General features: G+C 37.3%; 2 protein-coding genes across 4 annotated transcripts in view; one reads left to right on the top strand and one right to left on the bottom strand.

Moving 5' to 3' along the window:
• LOC142341621 (E3 ubiquitin-protein ligase MARCHF6-like) overlaps positions 1-18,160 on the bottom strand; it is a 263,593-nt gene that overhangs the window by 45,046 nt on the left and 200,387 nt on the right. The gene's annotated exons all lie outside the window — the stretch shown is intronic.
• On the top strand, positions 502-3,182 carry LOC142340635 (uncharacterized). Its single transcript, XM_075391328.1, has 3 exons — positions 502-899; positions 2,131-2,283; positions 3,070-3,182. The coding sequence occupies exons 1-3, from the start codon at positions 707-709 to the stop codon at positions 3,180-3,182; spliced, it is 459 nt and encodes a 152-aa protein (XP_075247443.1). The 5' UTR covers positions 502-706.

The raw sequence follows: 18,160 nt of genomic DNA, 5'->3' as shown, positions 1-18,160 counted from the left end.
TTAGCCTGTCTAACCATAAGGGCACTGCAACCACCGAAGTTTTAGACAGACGTTTGAGAGCCTTTAGTCCATTAGTCGGTAACGTTTTAAAAAGCGGAATCTAACTGTTGTTAAGTCTTCTGTAATCAAAATATAAAACTTGAGCTCTCAGATCGTCACATTTACTTTTCAAATTGGAAAAAATTTATACGAAAAAATGAGGCTGTTTTTTTAATGGAACATTGCCAGTAAATTTGATAGTGCAAACCTTATCTGTGGTAAGAGTGGTATTTAAGAAACCGAATTTGAAGGCTTCCTGTCAATTTCAATCTTAAGTGCTTTCAAGCAATTTTATAATATTCGGCCGGTCAAATTTGTTCAAACTTGAATTCTTCGTTTCTGAATTTTCTTTTTTATCATAATTGTTTCATTGATTTTGTTTTAAAGCTGTTTATTCAATTCTAAAGCCACAAAGTTCATATAACTCAATACATTAACTATTACAACTGCTTAATAATTACAGATAGTCACAAGTAACGAACTTACGAAAAATTACAAATACATCGTTTAATTTTTTTTAAATCAAACATCAGTTTTTAAGTCGTTTCGTACGTTTCTCAGTTTTTGCTCAAAAATGATCAAAATTTAACAGCTGATCAAGTTCTGCCTGAGCGTTTAAGTTGTGTTTGTTCACATAAAAAGGGATTTATAAAATTAATTGTTCTCGATGGTTAACCGAATGGAAGTGCGGTGGTATCTTTTGGTGGTCATTGCGATGCAGGCACTAGCTTTCGTGATGGCGTTCTTTGGACACGGATACGACGTTGCCAACACAGGTGAATTCCACTCTGGAATTTGGGAGACATGTGTAGATGGGGGAAGTTGTCGAAAACTGAAGAAGGAAATGTTTGATTCATCAGGTTGGAACAAGTCTTTTTGAAAAAAAACTGCTCCCCCTCCCCCCTAAAAAGAGCAAATATATCCACCATTTTACACTATAACTTATTAAAAGTGTATTTGGTATACTAATTCCTAAGGGAGAAATTTTCATGGCGTAATGTGTGGCTTGATATGCAACTATCGCATGCGATCATCAGATCAAACTAATCGGGTAAATATGACAAAACATTCCCGTACCTAACTTTCAGAGTAATTCAGTACTGAATCCTGAAGTTTTTCAGAAACAATTCAGTACTGATTCAGAGTCTGCACATGTTAAATTTTGCTCTGATGTTCTCTGATTAAGACTCTCATTCAGACTCTCAATCAGACATTGAATTATTCTGAATCAGACCCTGAATCAGACTCTGATTTCTGTCTGAATCAGGTTAACTTCATAATTATGTTCGTGAGTCAAGCTAGGTTTTACCATTGTTGCCGCTCTCAGGTCCTCAAAAGAAATAAATTCATACAATACTTGTAGAAATCGAAGAAATTATATAATAGGTTGTCGGTAATTTTCTCAGGTCAATATAGAAAACTGACTTTTTTGACCGTATGGTCTATGTGGTTTATATCCTCCTCATTTTTTATTCCGTGCTGGGGACCGGCAGTGGCAGAGTTGATGCAATATTGAGTTACTATAATACCAACAATCTGTAGTCTACTATTTAACCTAAATGGCCAAAAAGAACCTATGAAGTATTATTACATTGTTGATGGCTCTTTTTGCATATTAGGTTTTCCGGTAAAATGTCACATAGCCTTGCTAAAAACCAGAGCGAAATTCATTACAACTGAGCGCTCCCTTTGTCCAATCCTCTCAACCCCCCCCCCCCCCCCCCCACACACACACACACACACACACACACACACACACACACACTTATACACACACACACACACACACACACACACACACACACACACACACACACACACACACACACCTTGTTCATATCATTAGCACCCCTTAACCCAAGCGCGTTTGCTTGATTACCACATAAGGATGTACTATGTTGTGGACCTTAACTGTAACTAGTATCTTGAACTTTTTTCCGTTTGTCATCTAACTTTTCATCGCTTATCTTACATATTTTTCCAATTTTTTCTCGACCCGGGACATATGAAACATGCGCTTGGGGGTTCAAATAGGATGCGTCAACCAAGCTGTGAGGCACAAACGGAAAAAGTCCATAATTGTTTCTTCAGACGATTGGGAAAAAATCAAGGCTACCAGAGCCATGTTGATTCTGTCTCACTTCGCGGGTTTGGCAGTGTTGGTGAATTTGATCCTGGCCATGCTCTCCATCCTCAAAGCGCAGAAAAGAGTCATCGCACACTCTGTCACATGTATCATTCAAGGTCAGTCAAATATAGGTAGAGGTCAAAGTTCAGTCTATATTTCGCATGTGCTCCTTGTGCGCTTGAAACCACCTCTGATCAGAACATTTCAGACAAAACCGACTGATGCCAGCCAAATTTTAAATTATATACATGGTGTGCCACGAAATATCCGTTTAAGTCAAGTAACTGCCTCATTGGCAAAAAAATTGAAATTTTTTCGCAACAATTAACACATTCGTATTATTGATGCACTTGCTATCGATCACAGATCAAGTTCATTAGTAAAAGCATTATTTCAAAGAACCAAGCAACGTTTGGGCCGCCTGAAAGAGCATGTAAAGTCAAGGAAGTTACAAAAAAATCACTTCGAGTAAACGTATACCGATTAGGCATTGAAAAGCAAAAAACAAAAGTAGAATTTTGTATTTTGGCCGTTATAACGCTTCTAGCTGTTGTTGGGAGTGTTCTGTTCTGTCGCCAAAAAAAAGTTGACCTCTTGACTGTTAAAAATGCACTCTAGACAATTGAATTATTAATCAATAATTCTAATATCACCAACGATTAAAGTTGTAGCCAAAAATTTATAATTGTAGAACTTCAATAATCCCAGAGTAATTTTTAAATCAAAACTAGATAATGGCTCACTTTAAGTCACTCTAAGTCAAACCAATTCAATCTGTCTATCCGCAAGCATCCACAATCCACTCTACTGACTTCCAAACCCAAATAATTTCGATAACTTCTGCCTCAAATTAGCTCTGTTTCTGGTCAGAAACTTATTATACTTTCAGTCAATATCTTTAGCTAACTTTGCAGTTGCACTCACTGCAACTACGCCACTACGTTCTTTCACAAAGAACTCCCTATGTAATTCAAATCTTCTCTTTTTGAAAGCCTTCTGCTCCACTCAAGCGTGATCTTTCTCTCTATTCTGTTCTTGCTTGTTCTCAAAAAATTAAAACGCATAACAACTTTGTGAAAAGTTTTTCAGGTCGAAAAAATCTTTTCTGCAAACATAAGCTAAAAAAACAATAAGTGAATTTGTTTTTCCACGCACAGTTAGGCTTGATTCTCTCCTCATTAAGTTATGTCAATAAACTGTCATTCCTCTTAGTTTTGTTTTCTATCTCTGCTTTTGGTAATCTTTATCTTGCTAGCAATTACGTTGCTAGTTCTATAGGAAAATTCAAAAAAGTTTTTTTCTTTCTCTTTTTTGTTAGTTTAGCCATTTCCGTACTAAAAGGGCTTTTCGAGCATCCACTTTTTTTGGGAAAGGCTCCGAGCCAAAACTACCATTGGTATTTTTTCCTGTTGTAATCAAAGTGCGTTTTACTGCATACAGCAAACTCTGTACGTCATTCTTTGTCTTTCCGACAACTCATTGACTTTGCACTCAACTTCTTTCTGTCTGATTACTTAGTAATTATAATCAAGATTTACTCCAAACTTAGTAGACTAATTATGGTCTCAATCTCAATGTATCTTTCAATCTAAAGAGTTCTCGTTGGTTCCAGTCAACTCCACAACAACAAACATATCACCATTGCAAGCGCATTTTGGAAGAGTTCCATGCATGCTATTATGTAATATTGGTTCAAGCAAAAGTTTGAGTTCAAAATAGGAAATTTTTCCTTCTGTTTCGAAATAAGTGGACGTGAGACAGAGGTGATATTCTCATCGACGGTATCATGAATGAAGCTCAAGCAGAAACCGTTATACGGTACAACGACACAAATAAATAGATTGATTGATTTTTTTTGATAGATTGCTGAAACTACAAAACCCCATTCCCGTAACTTAAAAAGCCATGCGACACACGCTCGCTCCCCATTCAAAAGTAGTAAAGACATCCCCAATAACATTTGTCATTAATTAAATCGACCTCCCAAATAACGTTGTTGGAAACAGCGATAATTCTAAGCTTGAGACAAACACCGAAAGAACAGGATTGTTGGCCTCGCTCAACGGCGCGCAATACAAAAAGACGGCGCATGAAGAGACCAGCTAAATAAACAAAAAAGACATGAAAAAGAAATAACGAGGAGAAAAAGGACAACGCCACAAGGACATCACGAAGTCAGAATCCTCATCAAACACCATCGTAGCGCTTAACAATCTAAACTAATGATGTCAAGAAAACCTATAAAATTTGAGAAAGTGAAACAGCGCCGTAAAACCAGCAAATTTAATGAAACTGAACGATTTAATTTTGTTTTCCCATTGTCGTTCATCAGATCCTAAAATACGTCAAATAAACGCATCTTCTTGCCTATACAACTTCAAAGATTATAAGAGAAGTCTCAATCCTTGCCTGGAACGCAAATAAGTCTGAACGCAAACTTAGAAAACTTGTTCAATTAGACTGAAATTTAAAACTTTTTATGCTACCTAACAACCCATTTATTTCACACTGAATAATTCGCGTTGGAAGTGCAGTAAAATTTAATTGATACAAATAAATTATAAATCCATGCTAATCCCCTTACTTTACAATTTGCAAGTCGATCGTTTAATTTGTGTACAATAAATTGATTAAATTAAGGTTCAATTCAACAAAGAGTACTCATTAGTTGCTCTCGTAGAAGTAATTATTGTAAATGTGTGTCTTTATTATGCAAAATTTTCGCTTGACCGTTTTGACTTATCGAGTGACTTTTTGCGTTTCGCGTGATCTAAAATTCTCTTTCAATCAAGATTTCAGGCAGCTGAACTCAATTGGCGGCAATTTAATACTAAAAGTCAAATGAGTGCGCAGAAACTGGTGCCATTTTTCACTTTAAATCTTAATAGTGATATATGTTAACCTCTAATGTGGTTATTTGAAGCCCACTTTTGACCTTCGTAGTCCCATTTAGAATCCCCCTCCCCTGACTGAAGCAGGCTGCAATTGATTAGAGCTCCCACTAGTCGTACGAGAGCAATTGTTCCGACGTTTAGTCGGTTATGTTTTAAACTTTTTAACGGATTTAATTTTAAAATGTTGAATTTTCACTTCCACATTATATTAAACAGTTTTCCATAATTGCCATCAATTTGAATGAAAACGAAAATTTATTCTCTAACAGAAGGATAAGTGGTACAGTACATCCATTGATTTGAAACAAATTATGTAAAGTCATTTAAACCAATTTTAGTTCCTCTGGTCAACTATGATTTATTTGCCCTAGTTTTGGGGAGTTATGTGTCATCCACTATTTTTCTTTCATCCAAGTCAATTGCTCTGTCTAGTACTTTAAGAGTTGCACTATTTTGTCTCACTAGCAAATGTGATGCAAATGCGAGAACTACAAGACATATTGGAATTGTAGCACCAATCCTGTTCAGTATGGTAATTGCTACAATAATTTCAGCTCATTTCCTAATTCGCGCAGCGACTCCGTCTCGCTTAAAGTTTTTATACGAGGACTAGGAACACTCTACTTGTAAAGAATAGAGTTCTACATGGCGCAGTCAGCCCTCAAATAGTGAGAATAATCAATATTATTTACCAGAATAATTTGGTGAATCCCACACTTGTGCCTTCACTTTAATGGGAACGTTGGAAAATACAGCTGAAAATGACCGTAAACACCAGAGAAAAATCTCATTTGTAATTTTATTAGAAGAACCTCGAGACAAAGTTACCCTCCCTACCGAGCCAATATATGAACAGATCCAGAAAATAACACAGTAAGGCAGACCCGATGTGGGCTCCTTTTACAGCCTTAAGGTATAAAGAGCTAGGGCTACTTATTTCTGCGCGCGAAGTAGACTTACCTATATCTCTAAGACTAACCGACTCTGTAAAAAACTGATTGTAAACTTCTATTATTACGGTGTATAAGAAGCAAAGCACCGGAGTTAAAGGTATACACATGGTGTATTTAACTAAAAGACTGACTACAGTTATTTCAGTTCTCTCTATTTAAAAGAGAATAGTGCCTTCTCAGTCTCTGATTGGTTAAAGGTGTACATTCAGTATTTTCACTGCTACATCCATCCGGGATTGAGAGTTTCAAATCCGAATCTCTGAAGTGTAGCAGAAATACGTAGAATCTGTCATCCTCGTTGAAAGTAGGGTGGAGTGAGTGTTGAGTTGTGTCCTCTCTGAAGTGGGTTGTGACTTGTGTCGTCGTCAGTGGAATCCCTGTCAGTGGAGTGATGACTAGTGTTGTCATTGAAGAGGGTTGTCTTGTGAAACCAGTGAGGGTGCCAGTTACAGGGTGTGCTGGCCAGTAACGTCAGTCCTGTTGAAAGTGTGTCCAACTGCTGTTACTGTCTTGTAGTGAGGATTTATTCGCAGTTGGAGGATCGCTTGTAGTCTGTACTCTCTTGTCTGGTTTGCACAAGGAGATTTCTGTTTATCTCCACCTGGTACAAGATGTGAACCAGTCGGATTTACAGCTTACCTTATGATGGAAGTCCATCTTTTAGCTACTGTGTGAGCTACTTTTCTTATTAAATCTATTAGTGAGATTTAATTCTTTCGTGTGTAAGTCCCGACCGGGGAGAAAGAAGAAAAGAATTGATCCTAATCTTCATTCTTGTGAAAAGAGAGAAAATTATGTGAAATATATTTATTCGTTAGAGAAAGTATAGTAAAGAAAGGATAGAAAATAGAAAAAGTAAGTTTTAAAGAGAGTTTTGAGATCAGTGCGTCTCGTTATGGTGGGTCTTTGAGCCCAAAGTGTGGTGGTGTAGGGCTGTGGCCTACGTTCTAAATTCAAATTCGAAATCCGGAGCTCGATTCTCTGGATCTCGAAAGAAGGCGAGGAACTCTGGGTCTTGTGCCAGACAAGCAGCAAGAGCACGAAGGTACAAATCAGTGTTGCAATGTGGCTGCAACGCCATGAGGGGATTAAATATTTGTTGCTCTTCCTGTGAGGGCTGGCGATTTTCGAGTTCGTTGACCATCCAGTCCCTGTAGAGGAGGTTGAAGGTGTGCCCCAAGGTGCACTTCGTGGCGCCTCCTTCTACACACTGTAAGTACTCGATTGGGACGAGGAAGGGTCAATTTGTCTTTGTGTAGAGTGGTGAAAATATAAAATAATTCTTGATGGGGTCGAAATTCCGGAGAGTGCCTTCACAATAATTAGGTTGTATTATGTAGCTATAGTTCATATAATATGGTGAGGTTAGCTTTGTGTTAGCATATTGTAGGCGGGAATTCATATGAATTATCGGGTTGGTGTGAAAAAAATGATGCTGCACAAAGAGGTAATTGTGCATTGTGTGTAGCTTTTTCACCCGATTCATTGGCTTCAGCGTGTGCTGAGGTGGAGTGGAGGTGTTGTTAATTCTTTCGGGCACGTGTATGCCTTGAATTATTTTGATTCCAAGAGGGTTTGTGAACTCGTGGAATCTGAAGTTTGGTCCTTGTGACCGGTGTGGGATGCCGTGTGTTGGCACGAAAGGGTTTGGCCTTCCGCGGGAGGATGAGGGCTGTGGGCCTCTGGGAGGGCTGGCTGTGTGTCGAGCAGGCGACTGTGAGGCCTGTATCGGTTAAGATCGAACTGGGTAGCTTTCATGAGCTGTTGCTCGTGGACGTCTCCTGGGTGATGGATCCGTGCAAGGGTAATTGTCAGTTGATGTGGGTCGATAATAGGGGGTGGCTCAGGGAAAGATGGTCGTGGCCTAAGGGGTGGTAGAGCCGGGCCGTACCTTGGTGAAGGTATCAGCGGGCGCTAAGTGGAAGGTGTGGGCATAACTGGCTGTGGATAGACCAGTGGTTGCGCTCGTGGTCGTGGTCCACGAAACCTACCAGAATATGCCCAGTTGGGAACGACAGTTTCTGGTGTAGAGTGACCAGACTGCTCTGCTGTAGCCACTTCATCAGCACAAGATTGAATGTGTGTGATTATCGGTGGTTGTGTTGAAGAAAGTGCTGTGTGTGTAGTTAAGATTAGAGATGATGGAGGCTCTTGTGACGAGCTGTGCTGTCCTGTAGGAACTGTAGGTGGACTTGTATCGCTATCGATATACAGGTGAATTTCACTTGAACTCGAGGAAGAGGTGGCGGGTGAAGGCAGTGGTTTCACCCGCGCGTAATTAGCTGTGTCCACAGACTGTGGCTGTGGGGAAGTGTGTGCCATCGTGAATAGGGCAGGCGTTTGCATCTGGTAAACTGGTTCGTGTACTGTGGGTGCCAGTACCAGCGGAGTGAGGGGTGATGGCAGAATGTCATCAACCTCCAGCATGATGAGCTCATATGCTGTCGGGTCGACATTTGGGGGGATCGGTGAATCGCTTTCTTGGTGAGTAGGGACTGAAGTGGAGTCACTAAAACAAAAAGATGAATGTTAAATACGAGTGCTTGGAAGATTGAGGAAAAGTTCCTCTGGAATTTCCTGGTAGTCAGGATCTTTATCTAGAGAATCGCGCGAAAGAGAAGTTCCACGTGAGCGTTTACGCTTAATAGGTTGGAAGGTGTGTAAATGTAAAGATTGAAAATCTGGTTTCATGTGAGAATTAGTTGTTGTTTCGTAGCATTGATAAATAGAAGCTGGGAGAGTAGCTGTATGGCGTTTATTTGAATTTTTGTGCACTGGAGAGAAGAATTTCTTATAGAATTTTCAAATTTTTAATGTAATTAATTCAATTAATGTTGTGAACGTGGAGTGCAACTATCGATTGAGCGACGACATCGTTTTTTATGTGAGAGTGGTTTTTATTGTGTATAATCAGATTGTAGTACATGGAATATTGTTTGTGAAAATACTCAAAAAATACGGAGGTTATGATCTTAGCCAATGTGATATTGGCTCCTAAAAGTGATTTTAGATTATAGGTGTTAAATGCACTAAGAAAAAGGCCAAAAAGGCACTGTAAAAAAAGAAATACCGTCCATATTATGACTATTTCTTTTAATACGTACCAAGTGTATCCAAAGATTCCTATGAGGGATTCCTTTAAATACTTGCCATTAATCAAATCACGCCAATCAAGTCGGCGGAGGGTGAGTTCTTTGCCATTAATAAAGAGTTTGTTTAAATTAATTGTTGTATTCGGTGCGTAATTGTGAGAATTGTGCTTGTAAATGTGCTTGTTTTGCGAGATCTGCAGAATTTACTGCGCGTGCTACTTCAAATTTTTCAGCTGCGTCATTAACTAGTTGATTAAATTTCATTTTATCTATTGATTTAGTCCAGTCGTGTTGACTGTAAATTCCGAGTTGTTGCGCAATAAAATCAGCGTGGGTGAAGCGGTTTTCAACTTCCTCAGGCGTGAAAGTTTTAACGGGGTTTCGCGCCTTAATTCGGTAGGGTGTTAAGCGATATATCTCATCGCCGTCTGCATCGAGTGAGATTTGTTGATCAAAATTTTCGGATTTACATTGTGCTTTAATAGACCAAGGGAAGGTCTTACGGGTGACTTGATCTACAAATTGTAGTTTATTTTGATAGTATATGGGGATACGTTCGAAGCATTTATTCTCTAATACATAAAGGGGTGATGAAACAACTTTATATTGATACAGTGAAATTGAATTTTGACTTTTAAGTGTAGCGAATATGTGTCGCTGTCCTGTAATTATGTAACCAACTAAAGGGAATTTTTGTGTGAGAAAAATAAAAGCTGTTTGTTTCAAATCGCGGTCTCTGTCGCAGAGTTTTGGTACATATTTAAGCTTGTCTGATCTATTTTGAGCAAGACTCGACTGATCATATAATCAAGTTTTGCATCGATTTGGACCTTAGGGTGAACAGCGCCAAACCAATTTTGTTTTCTAAACAGTTCATATTTTTCAGATCGGCGGTATAATTGTGATTCCTGTGGATATCACGGATATTTGCTTTTGTGTAGGGTGTTAAAAGGGTGTTCCGTCAGGGACTGTAATGTGTGTCTTGATACTGTGTGGCGTAGTATGGGCGATCTTCATTACATTTAATAATTGGTTTTGTGAGGACCTCGAAACGAGAGAGTGCAGATTCACAATAAAGATGTTTTTGAAAACGTCTTGAGTACATGTGTGCATTGCGTTTGTGACCAGAATTCGTTTCGTTATTTTCAAGTGTTTCAAAAAAATATATTTTTTGGAATTTGATCACGCGTGCATGTGATCTTCCAACGTCAAAAAGACGGCAATGAGTTACTGGTTCCCAAATTACAATGGCTTTGATAGCGTGATTTAGAGGGCAGTAACCTCATTCTATGTCACATTTTATGCGGACTTTGCCATAGTACATGTGTTCTGAGGCAACATCAAAAATGAGCGTGATGTTAGTTAATTGAAGTGACCATCCTAGTGTGTGGATGACAAGATATTCGTGTTCTGAGTCGTTACCGGGACAGTTAACCAAGGGATTATCTGTGGCATTGGGAATCCAGTTATGATACCGTGGATTATAAACCATGCTTCAGTGTTGTAGGGAAAATAGTTTATAGCGATCTAAACGAAAACGGCCTTGTTTTTCTTCTATATTAGCTTGCCAACGGGGGTCGTCTAATACATGAAATTGTATCATTTGAGGGCGATAGTGGTTTTTGTTTATTAGACCAACGCCTGAAAATTCTCTACGAGCTTCGATTTCTGTTGGAAGGAAAGTTCGTTCCATATTGTTAACATACCAATTATTGTGATCAAACCAAAAGCCTCTTTTGAGTGAGATCTTGTGACAAAAGCTTTCCTTGTCGCTAAGTTTGGCGTGTATGGCGAAAGCACATACTAGGAGTGTTCGGATTTGTGAAAACATGTGTACTTGAGCGGTGAGGATTGTGAAATAGGCTGTTTTAATTTTACATTCACCAATTTTCTTAATTTTATAATATTGCATCTTTGTGATATGCTTTGGTGAACAATCATAGTGTGTTACTACAAGGTCTTGTATACCTGTTTTGGGTCTGGAAATATTGTGTTGGTCAACTTTAATTGGTTGTTTTAGTGGGAGTTGAGACGAAAAGAATAAATTAATTGTTATTATGATTAGATTTGTAGTGGACATGTGTAAAAAAGTCCAGAGTGTGGATTATAGAAGACAAAACAGTCTGCGGTGTTTTTTTGATATCGATCAAATTTATAGTGTATTTATTGACAAATGAAGGGTGATGGATTTGTTTTAACTCAAAAAATAGGCAGTGCTGCCGTTTGTGGGTGAAAGATAATTTTGTCTTGTTCGAAAATTATTTCAACAGAGAATGTAATCTTTGATTGTTTTAATAATTCGTGAGCTCTTTGCTTTTGAATGGGTGTTATTTTATAAGACTTAGAGATTCTTTGTTTAGCCCAATTATGTAATTGTTCACCGTTGTTATGGTCTCCAAAAAGCGCGGGTTGGGGAACAATGAATTTAGGATCTAATTTTAACTGTAAAGTTGGATAAGTTCGTGTTGTATCTGGTTGTTTTCGATACAATGATGAGAATGTTGATCAGGATCTTGTGTTGGTGAATTTTAGCTTAGAGTGATCATGTGTGGTGTACCCGTAAAACTGAGTGGTAGTGAGCTTTGGAATGAAGTTGATGAATTGACTATATTAAAAGAGTGGTTCCAATGTGCTGGTGATAGTAAACGTTCAAAGTTTGTTATTTCTCCTTGTGGCGGATTGAAAGGATTATTTGCAATTTGTGATGCAGTAGGTAAAGAAAATTGAGAACTGATTGGATCAGATTTAGAAGTGTCAGAAAGTAAACTAATATCATGTGTGGTGATGTGAATATTTGAGACAGTATGAATTGGCTGTGGCAATTCAGAGCTACTTGTCTTACCGGTGTTAGCAAAGTTTATTGGTTGAGTGGAAAATAGTGGAGTGTTTGAATAGTTAAGTAATTCAGGTTGTGGTGCTCGTGGAGGAGCTGGTATAAGTGTTGGTGGAAGAAGTGTTGTATTTGGAAGAAAACCAGAATATGGTATTAAAGTCTGTGCGGTTCTTTGTTGCTGTTGTTGTACTTGCGTTTGGTGTATTTGCGCTTGACTTTGATGGGAGGATATGGGATTACCAATTGTGGGGTAAAGTGGTGGGGGAATTTTCAGTAGGACGAGGTCTATCTGTAGATTTTGTAATAGTAATAACTGAGTATGGGTGTTTTTCGGTTTCTTGTGTGTGTGGTTTTTTATTAAAGAGTTTAAATGATGACTTTTTGGACCAGAGGACGCAATTGTGACGATAATTTTGGCCTAGTGTGGGGCAATTATTGCAATAATAGATTTTATAATCAGTAGAGGTGGGGATAACAATTATTAAGAGATTTAAAGTTGGTACACTTACGCGGATTGCTGCGCAGGGTGATTCTGGTGGTATGACATTATGTAGGAAGATGAGATCTAAAAGATCAGCAGAAAAAATTGTTAATAATTCGGCGATTAGATAATCTTTTCTCCTAAAGAAAAAGATGACTTGTGGGAATGTAGTTTCGTTTTGTAGGTTGGTGTCGTTTAACAATTTGTTGCTATTGTTCATCCAGTCTTAAAAGTTCTTTAATATATTTAATATGTTATGAGGCTGGGATAGCGTCAAGATTAACAGTGTAAACAATATCGGTGTATAGAACTTCAGAGAGTTTAGGTGTCGCTTGTGATGGAAAGATAGGTAGATAGAAAAGAGCGATGTGCTCGTTATTAAAATCTCTAATATAAAAACCCATTCACAGCAAGTGTGTGAATATAGAATGTGATCTAGATTATAGAAAAAATCTTGAAAACGGACCTGTCTAGGCCTAAAGTTCTGTATATATCTAAAGGTGTCAGCGTAGGGTGTTCTTTTAAATAGTACTTCAAGTCTGTGTTGAGAAGTTATGTGCATACTTGTCAAGTGCTTTGAAGGAGATGATTTCAGTATTGTGCGACTGAAAGTTGAAATTTGAGAGTTGTTGTTGTTGCTTCCTTGAGCAAGTTGGAGGGCTTTCTGTGAGCTGTTTGTTGAAGAAGTCAGGAGTCAAAATAACTGTGCTGTGAGACAGTTTTTGTTTTATTGGAGGAAGAGAAGTGAAATCTTCGAAAATTAGAGATTTTCTAAGTTGTGAATTCAGAAGAGAGAGTTGAAAGAGATGAGAGAGAGAGAGAGTTAGAAGAGATGATGAGAGAATTGGTTTTCAAAATATTGAAAGAAGAGAGAGAGAGAGAGAGAGAGAGAGAACTAGATTGCAAGATTGCTGTGAAGTGATTTTTGACGATATGATTTTATCTGACCACGACTTTTTAGTCGGGTACAAAAAAGTTAAAGAATCATATCTTGGCAAATAAATGAGTTTAGGGAAATGTTCCCGGCCGAGCTGTGGGTCGGTTATTAACTTAATTTTTTTAAAATTTCCTTTTTATTTTTATCGTGGGGAATGGCCTGTAATTCCCTTCCTTTCATTTCCTGATGGAGGAGTTTTGTGGTTCTGCTAGGGTAGCGGGTGAAGAGATAGACCGTGTGCTTTGTTTATTGAGTTAAGGGGTTTGATTAGCTTTCCCAGTGAAAGTAATTGTATTACGGGGGAGAGGGGTGAAGGAACTATCCGAATTTCTCCTCTCGTGTAGGAGAACGAGGGAATTACATTTTTACCCTTATTGTGTTTTATACGTGTTCAGCGTGTTATGCAAAATTGTATACAGCTATTTAAAGCGAGAAGAGTGATTTTATGTGTGTTCTATTTGTGAAGTGTGAATAGTTTTAAGTGTGTGTTGTTCGTGAAGCCGAAATTTTTGATTGTGGTATAAATACTCGATAGTCTTTTATTGGTTGTCGTCGAAGGCGACTATTTCTTGTAGTGTAGTTTTCCGAAGGATATTCGGGTGTTTCAGACAGGTTACTAGGTGATTGGGGGGAAGGTCATTTGTGGATGGTATCTCTAGATTGTGTAGACTGAACGAGACAGTCTTCGACTTGGTAAGTGGTGGCTTCGTTGGATGGAGTTTTAAAAGGGAATTATCCGAGAAGTATTTCTCCATTTGTTCTTGAACGAAGAGTTTTTTGGGTAATATGGTACTATATTGCTTCTATGACGGGTGATCTGTTTACCAGAGAAATCTTCGAGTTTATACTTGACCAATGTAGGGGTATCTATTATTTTATAAGGTCGAATTTTTTGTGATTGGATCTTTTTAGATACTCCAATTTGCGTGATTTTGTTTACGATTATAACATAAGTGTTTGTTTTGAGTGGTTGTGCCGTTCCAAAGCGGCGATTTATAAATGTTCGTAAACGTTTATTTTAGTTTAAATAACTATGGACTTCATTAGAGACCTCCGAGTTGATTTTTTCACGATTAGGAAACCAATGTGCAAAGGTTTCTTTCTGTAGCCTTTTGTTTTGTGGGTGATGACCTAAGTGATCAATATGTGTATGACTTGTTAGTGAATTAAAAGATGAATTTTCTGTGGGTTTACAGTTGCCCAAACTATCTGTGGTGGAAGATAGATTAAACATTATGGGTTTCTTTGGTTTTTGGCCAAATACAAGTTCATATGGTGAAAGATTCATGTTTGTTCGAACTTGTGAGTTAAATGCAAACAGAAAATTTTTTACTTTATGTGACCACGGGTTATATTGTGAGTCGAGAACTGTGCAAAAAAAAGTATTTAATTGGCGGTTAAAATTTTCAGCGAGTCCATTAGACCACGGTGCATAGGGCGTACGTGGTTTAAATTGTACATTATATGTGCGACAGAAATTTGTGAATTCTCCGTTAATATATTCATTTCCATTATCTGTTACTAAAATATCTGGAATGCCAAATTTAACAATCCAGTGGTCAAATAATACTGTGATTGCATTTGTGGCGTCATTTTTGGGTGAAGGGTGGAGGACAATATAGTGTGTGAATGCGTCCTTAATAACATAAGCGTAAGAGTTTTCATCCGAAGACGTTGAAATTGGGCCTTTTGTATCCATGGATATACGGTGATTGAAGTATGGTGAAACTTCGAAAAATGGCTGTTGTGGGGCCGTTAAGAGGTTTGCCATGGATTTGCTCGTCTGGCAACTTAAACAATCTTGTGTGAGTATTGCTATCCATGTGTTCATATTTGGGAAATAGTAGTTTTCCGTAATTTTTGCTTGTGTTTTTCATGACGCGGGTGTCCTGAAAGATCATGAGAGTTTGCATTTTAGAAAATAACCAGGAGGAGAGGCAATGGTAAACAAATTTTTGGTGTCTTTGCTTCTTGTATATAATACAAGAGGTTATTATCTTCATTAAAACTTAAGTTTCGGAAACGTCTGTAGTAGTGTAATAATTCCTTATTTGCTCGAATGGTGAGTGACGGGGTTGGAGGAAAGTTTTTATACTTTTTCCAAAGCAGAAGTTGTCTTATTACTGGTCCGGTTTTTGAGTGTTGTAGAGTAGTTTATCATCTATTTCGGTTTCTTCTTCGTAAAAATAGTTATAAATGGTGGGTGATTTAGGTATAAAATCATCCATCGCTGGGAGTGAACATTTGATACTATTTATTAATTCGGCATAGTTTGTATCATTATTTGATTGTGTTAAGGGTTCTGTTTTGTTCTTGTTTAATGTGACGTCTGTGTGTTGTATAATTGGGTAATTTTCTGGAGATGAATAGTTATTTTTATGGGGTTGTAATTTTTGATGGTGTACTTTGTCCAAAGGTTGGGATTTGGTTTTTAATTCAGTATGTGATAGTGGTAGGTAAAGATCATTTTCGAGTTGATTTTTGAAGTAGTTATCTTCAATCAATCTGCAAGTAGATTGGAAAATGTAGTGATTCTACAGCAGTGTCTGTAGATACTGAATCAATATATTCTTTTGATACAGCGTGTTGACACTGTATAGGTTGTGTATTTTGGTTATGTGTCATAAAGAACTTAATTGAATCTGGTATTTCGACTGTGCGAAGACGGTGTTCGTCTTGTGTGTTGGTCGTCAGTGAGCGACCTAATAAATTTGCAAGTGAAAGGTTTTTCTCTTCCGTCCAAAATATGTGGAGGTTTGGAAATTTCATTAGTATTAATTGAAATTTGTAAACTCTGTGATTTGGTTTGTTTTTTTGTGTAAATAAGAATAAAATTGGTTTGTGGTCAGTATATAGTGTTATTGGGTGTTTTGATCCCTGAATAGAGAATTCGTATTCTGAAAGTGCATATATAATGGCTGAGCATTCGCGGAGAATAGTGGATAATCTAAATTCTGTGGTAAGAAATAGGCGAGAGTTTGCCGATATTAATTCCATTTTTCCAAATTGATTTTTCTGTAGGAGTGCTGCCCCAATGCCATAGTTTGAGGCATAGCACAAAATGTAGAAATTTTTTTCTGAATTTAGAATTGCGAGCCGGAGTGTTCCGTCAGTAAGTTCTTTTTTAACTCTATCAAACTTTTTTTGGAGTTCGGTGGTCTACTTGAAGTCACTTGTATCTCTAAGTTGAAGATAAAAAGGTCGAAGAATGACTTGTAGGTTATATATATATATATATATATATATATATATATATATATATTGAAATGAATGTGAGAAATCCAACATAGTTTTGAATTTCTTATTACTTTTGGGTGGTTGGAGTTTTAGAAAGCCGTCAATTTTTTATTCGAGATGGTGTATGTGATTATTTTGTATTTGATGGCCTAAAAATTTGAATGAGTCGAGAAAAAAGAAAGATTTATCTGGAGCGGCTTCGAGGTTTTCTTTCTCTAAAATAGTGCGGTATTCGGTTAGTGTTTGCAACATTGTGTCTGTTGTTGTATCTTGGATGAAAACGTCATTCAAGTAGGTGATTAATTTGTTTTTTCTAATTAGTGGTTTCAAAATACTGCTCATAAAGGATGAGAAGGCTGCTCGGCCGATGGAAATACCATAAAACAAACGTTTAAAACAGTATTGTTTTCCAGGGATTACAAAATTTGTGAGTCTTTGTGATGGCTTATCGAGTGGCGTTTGGTTATACGCGCTGTTCATGTCTGCTATCAAGAAAATTTGTCCTTTAATCCGTGTTAAAATAACTTGAATTGGCTCTATAAGCCAACTACATTTTGTTTCGTCAAAAATTGTCTTTAATTGCCGAGCGTCTAAGACAATTGTTGATAAAAGTATTTCCGGTGGTTAAGAAGTCTGTATTTACAGGTGCTATAATATCAAAATGTGTTAAGATATCAAGTAAATGTTGTACTCTTGTAATTGAATCGGGATACGAGTAGCTCTTTGCTTTTTAAAGATAGCGGTGGCTTTGAGAGGAAGATTTAGTTCTACTTTAATCATTCCAACATCAAATTTCGAGGTTGCATAACATTTTTGGAAATGTGTAAGAAATTGTGCTATGTTTTCAAATTGTGTTTGTTTTAACTTTGTGTGTTCGAAATTAAACAAATTAAATTGTGAGAAATTCTCTATCTGTCTCGGTGAATTTTGAGACATCAAAGGGTATAGTGAATTTCTTCTGTTGTGCTTTGTATTCGCGTTCTGGTTGTTTGCTTAGGTTTAAGCAATAAAACCTTTTAAATGTTTCTGATAAACTTTGAGTGAGGTAATTTAAAATGTAAGCATCCATGAATTCTATGAGTTCATTGATGCGATATTTTGTGGTTTGATAGTCATTGAGTGAAATATCTTGTTGTGCATATCCAATTATTCATTTTACGAGTGTTAATGGATGAGTCAAAGGATTTTTTATTAAGATTTGAGTAAATGATTGGTAGGGGTATTCAAGATTGCCTATATCCATTAGAGAGAAAAACATTTTTTTGCGTAGTGGTATAAATGAGAAATCAGATATACAGAGGATGGTACCACTGGCATTTTTATTTTTACGTTCATATGCTGTTGAAGAATATGTTACAATGCGGTGTTCAGATGGTGTAAAATTTACTGAATGATCGCCAACTACTGGAAATAATCGTGGATAATACGGGGGTGGCTTAATGGATGAGTCATAAAAATTTAGTGATTTTATATCATTATGATGTTTAATCTCAAGTGTGTGATATGAACATTTGATTGAATCTACATACTCTTCTAGGAAAGGTGTACCCAAAATGTTAATTTTTG

This window comes from Convolutriloba macropyga, chromosome 6 (genome assembly GCF_964194025.1).
Source record: "Convolutriloba macropyga chromosome 6, txConMacr16.3, whole genome shotgun sequence".
Taxonomy (NCBI): Eukaryota; Metazoa; Xenacoelomorpha; order Acoela; family Convolutidae; genus Convolutriloba; species Convolutriloba macropyga.
The sequence above is the reverse complement of the archived record's forward strand: the minus strand, read 5'-3'. Positions and strand labels throughout refer to the sequence as shown.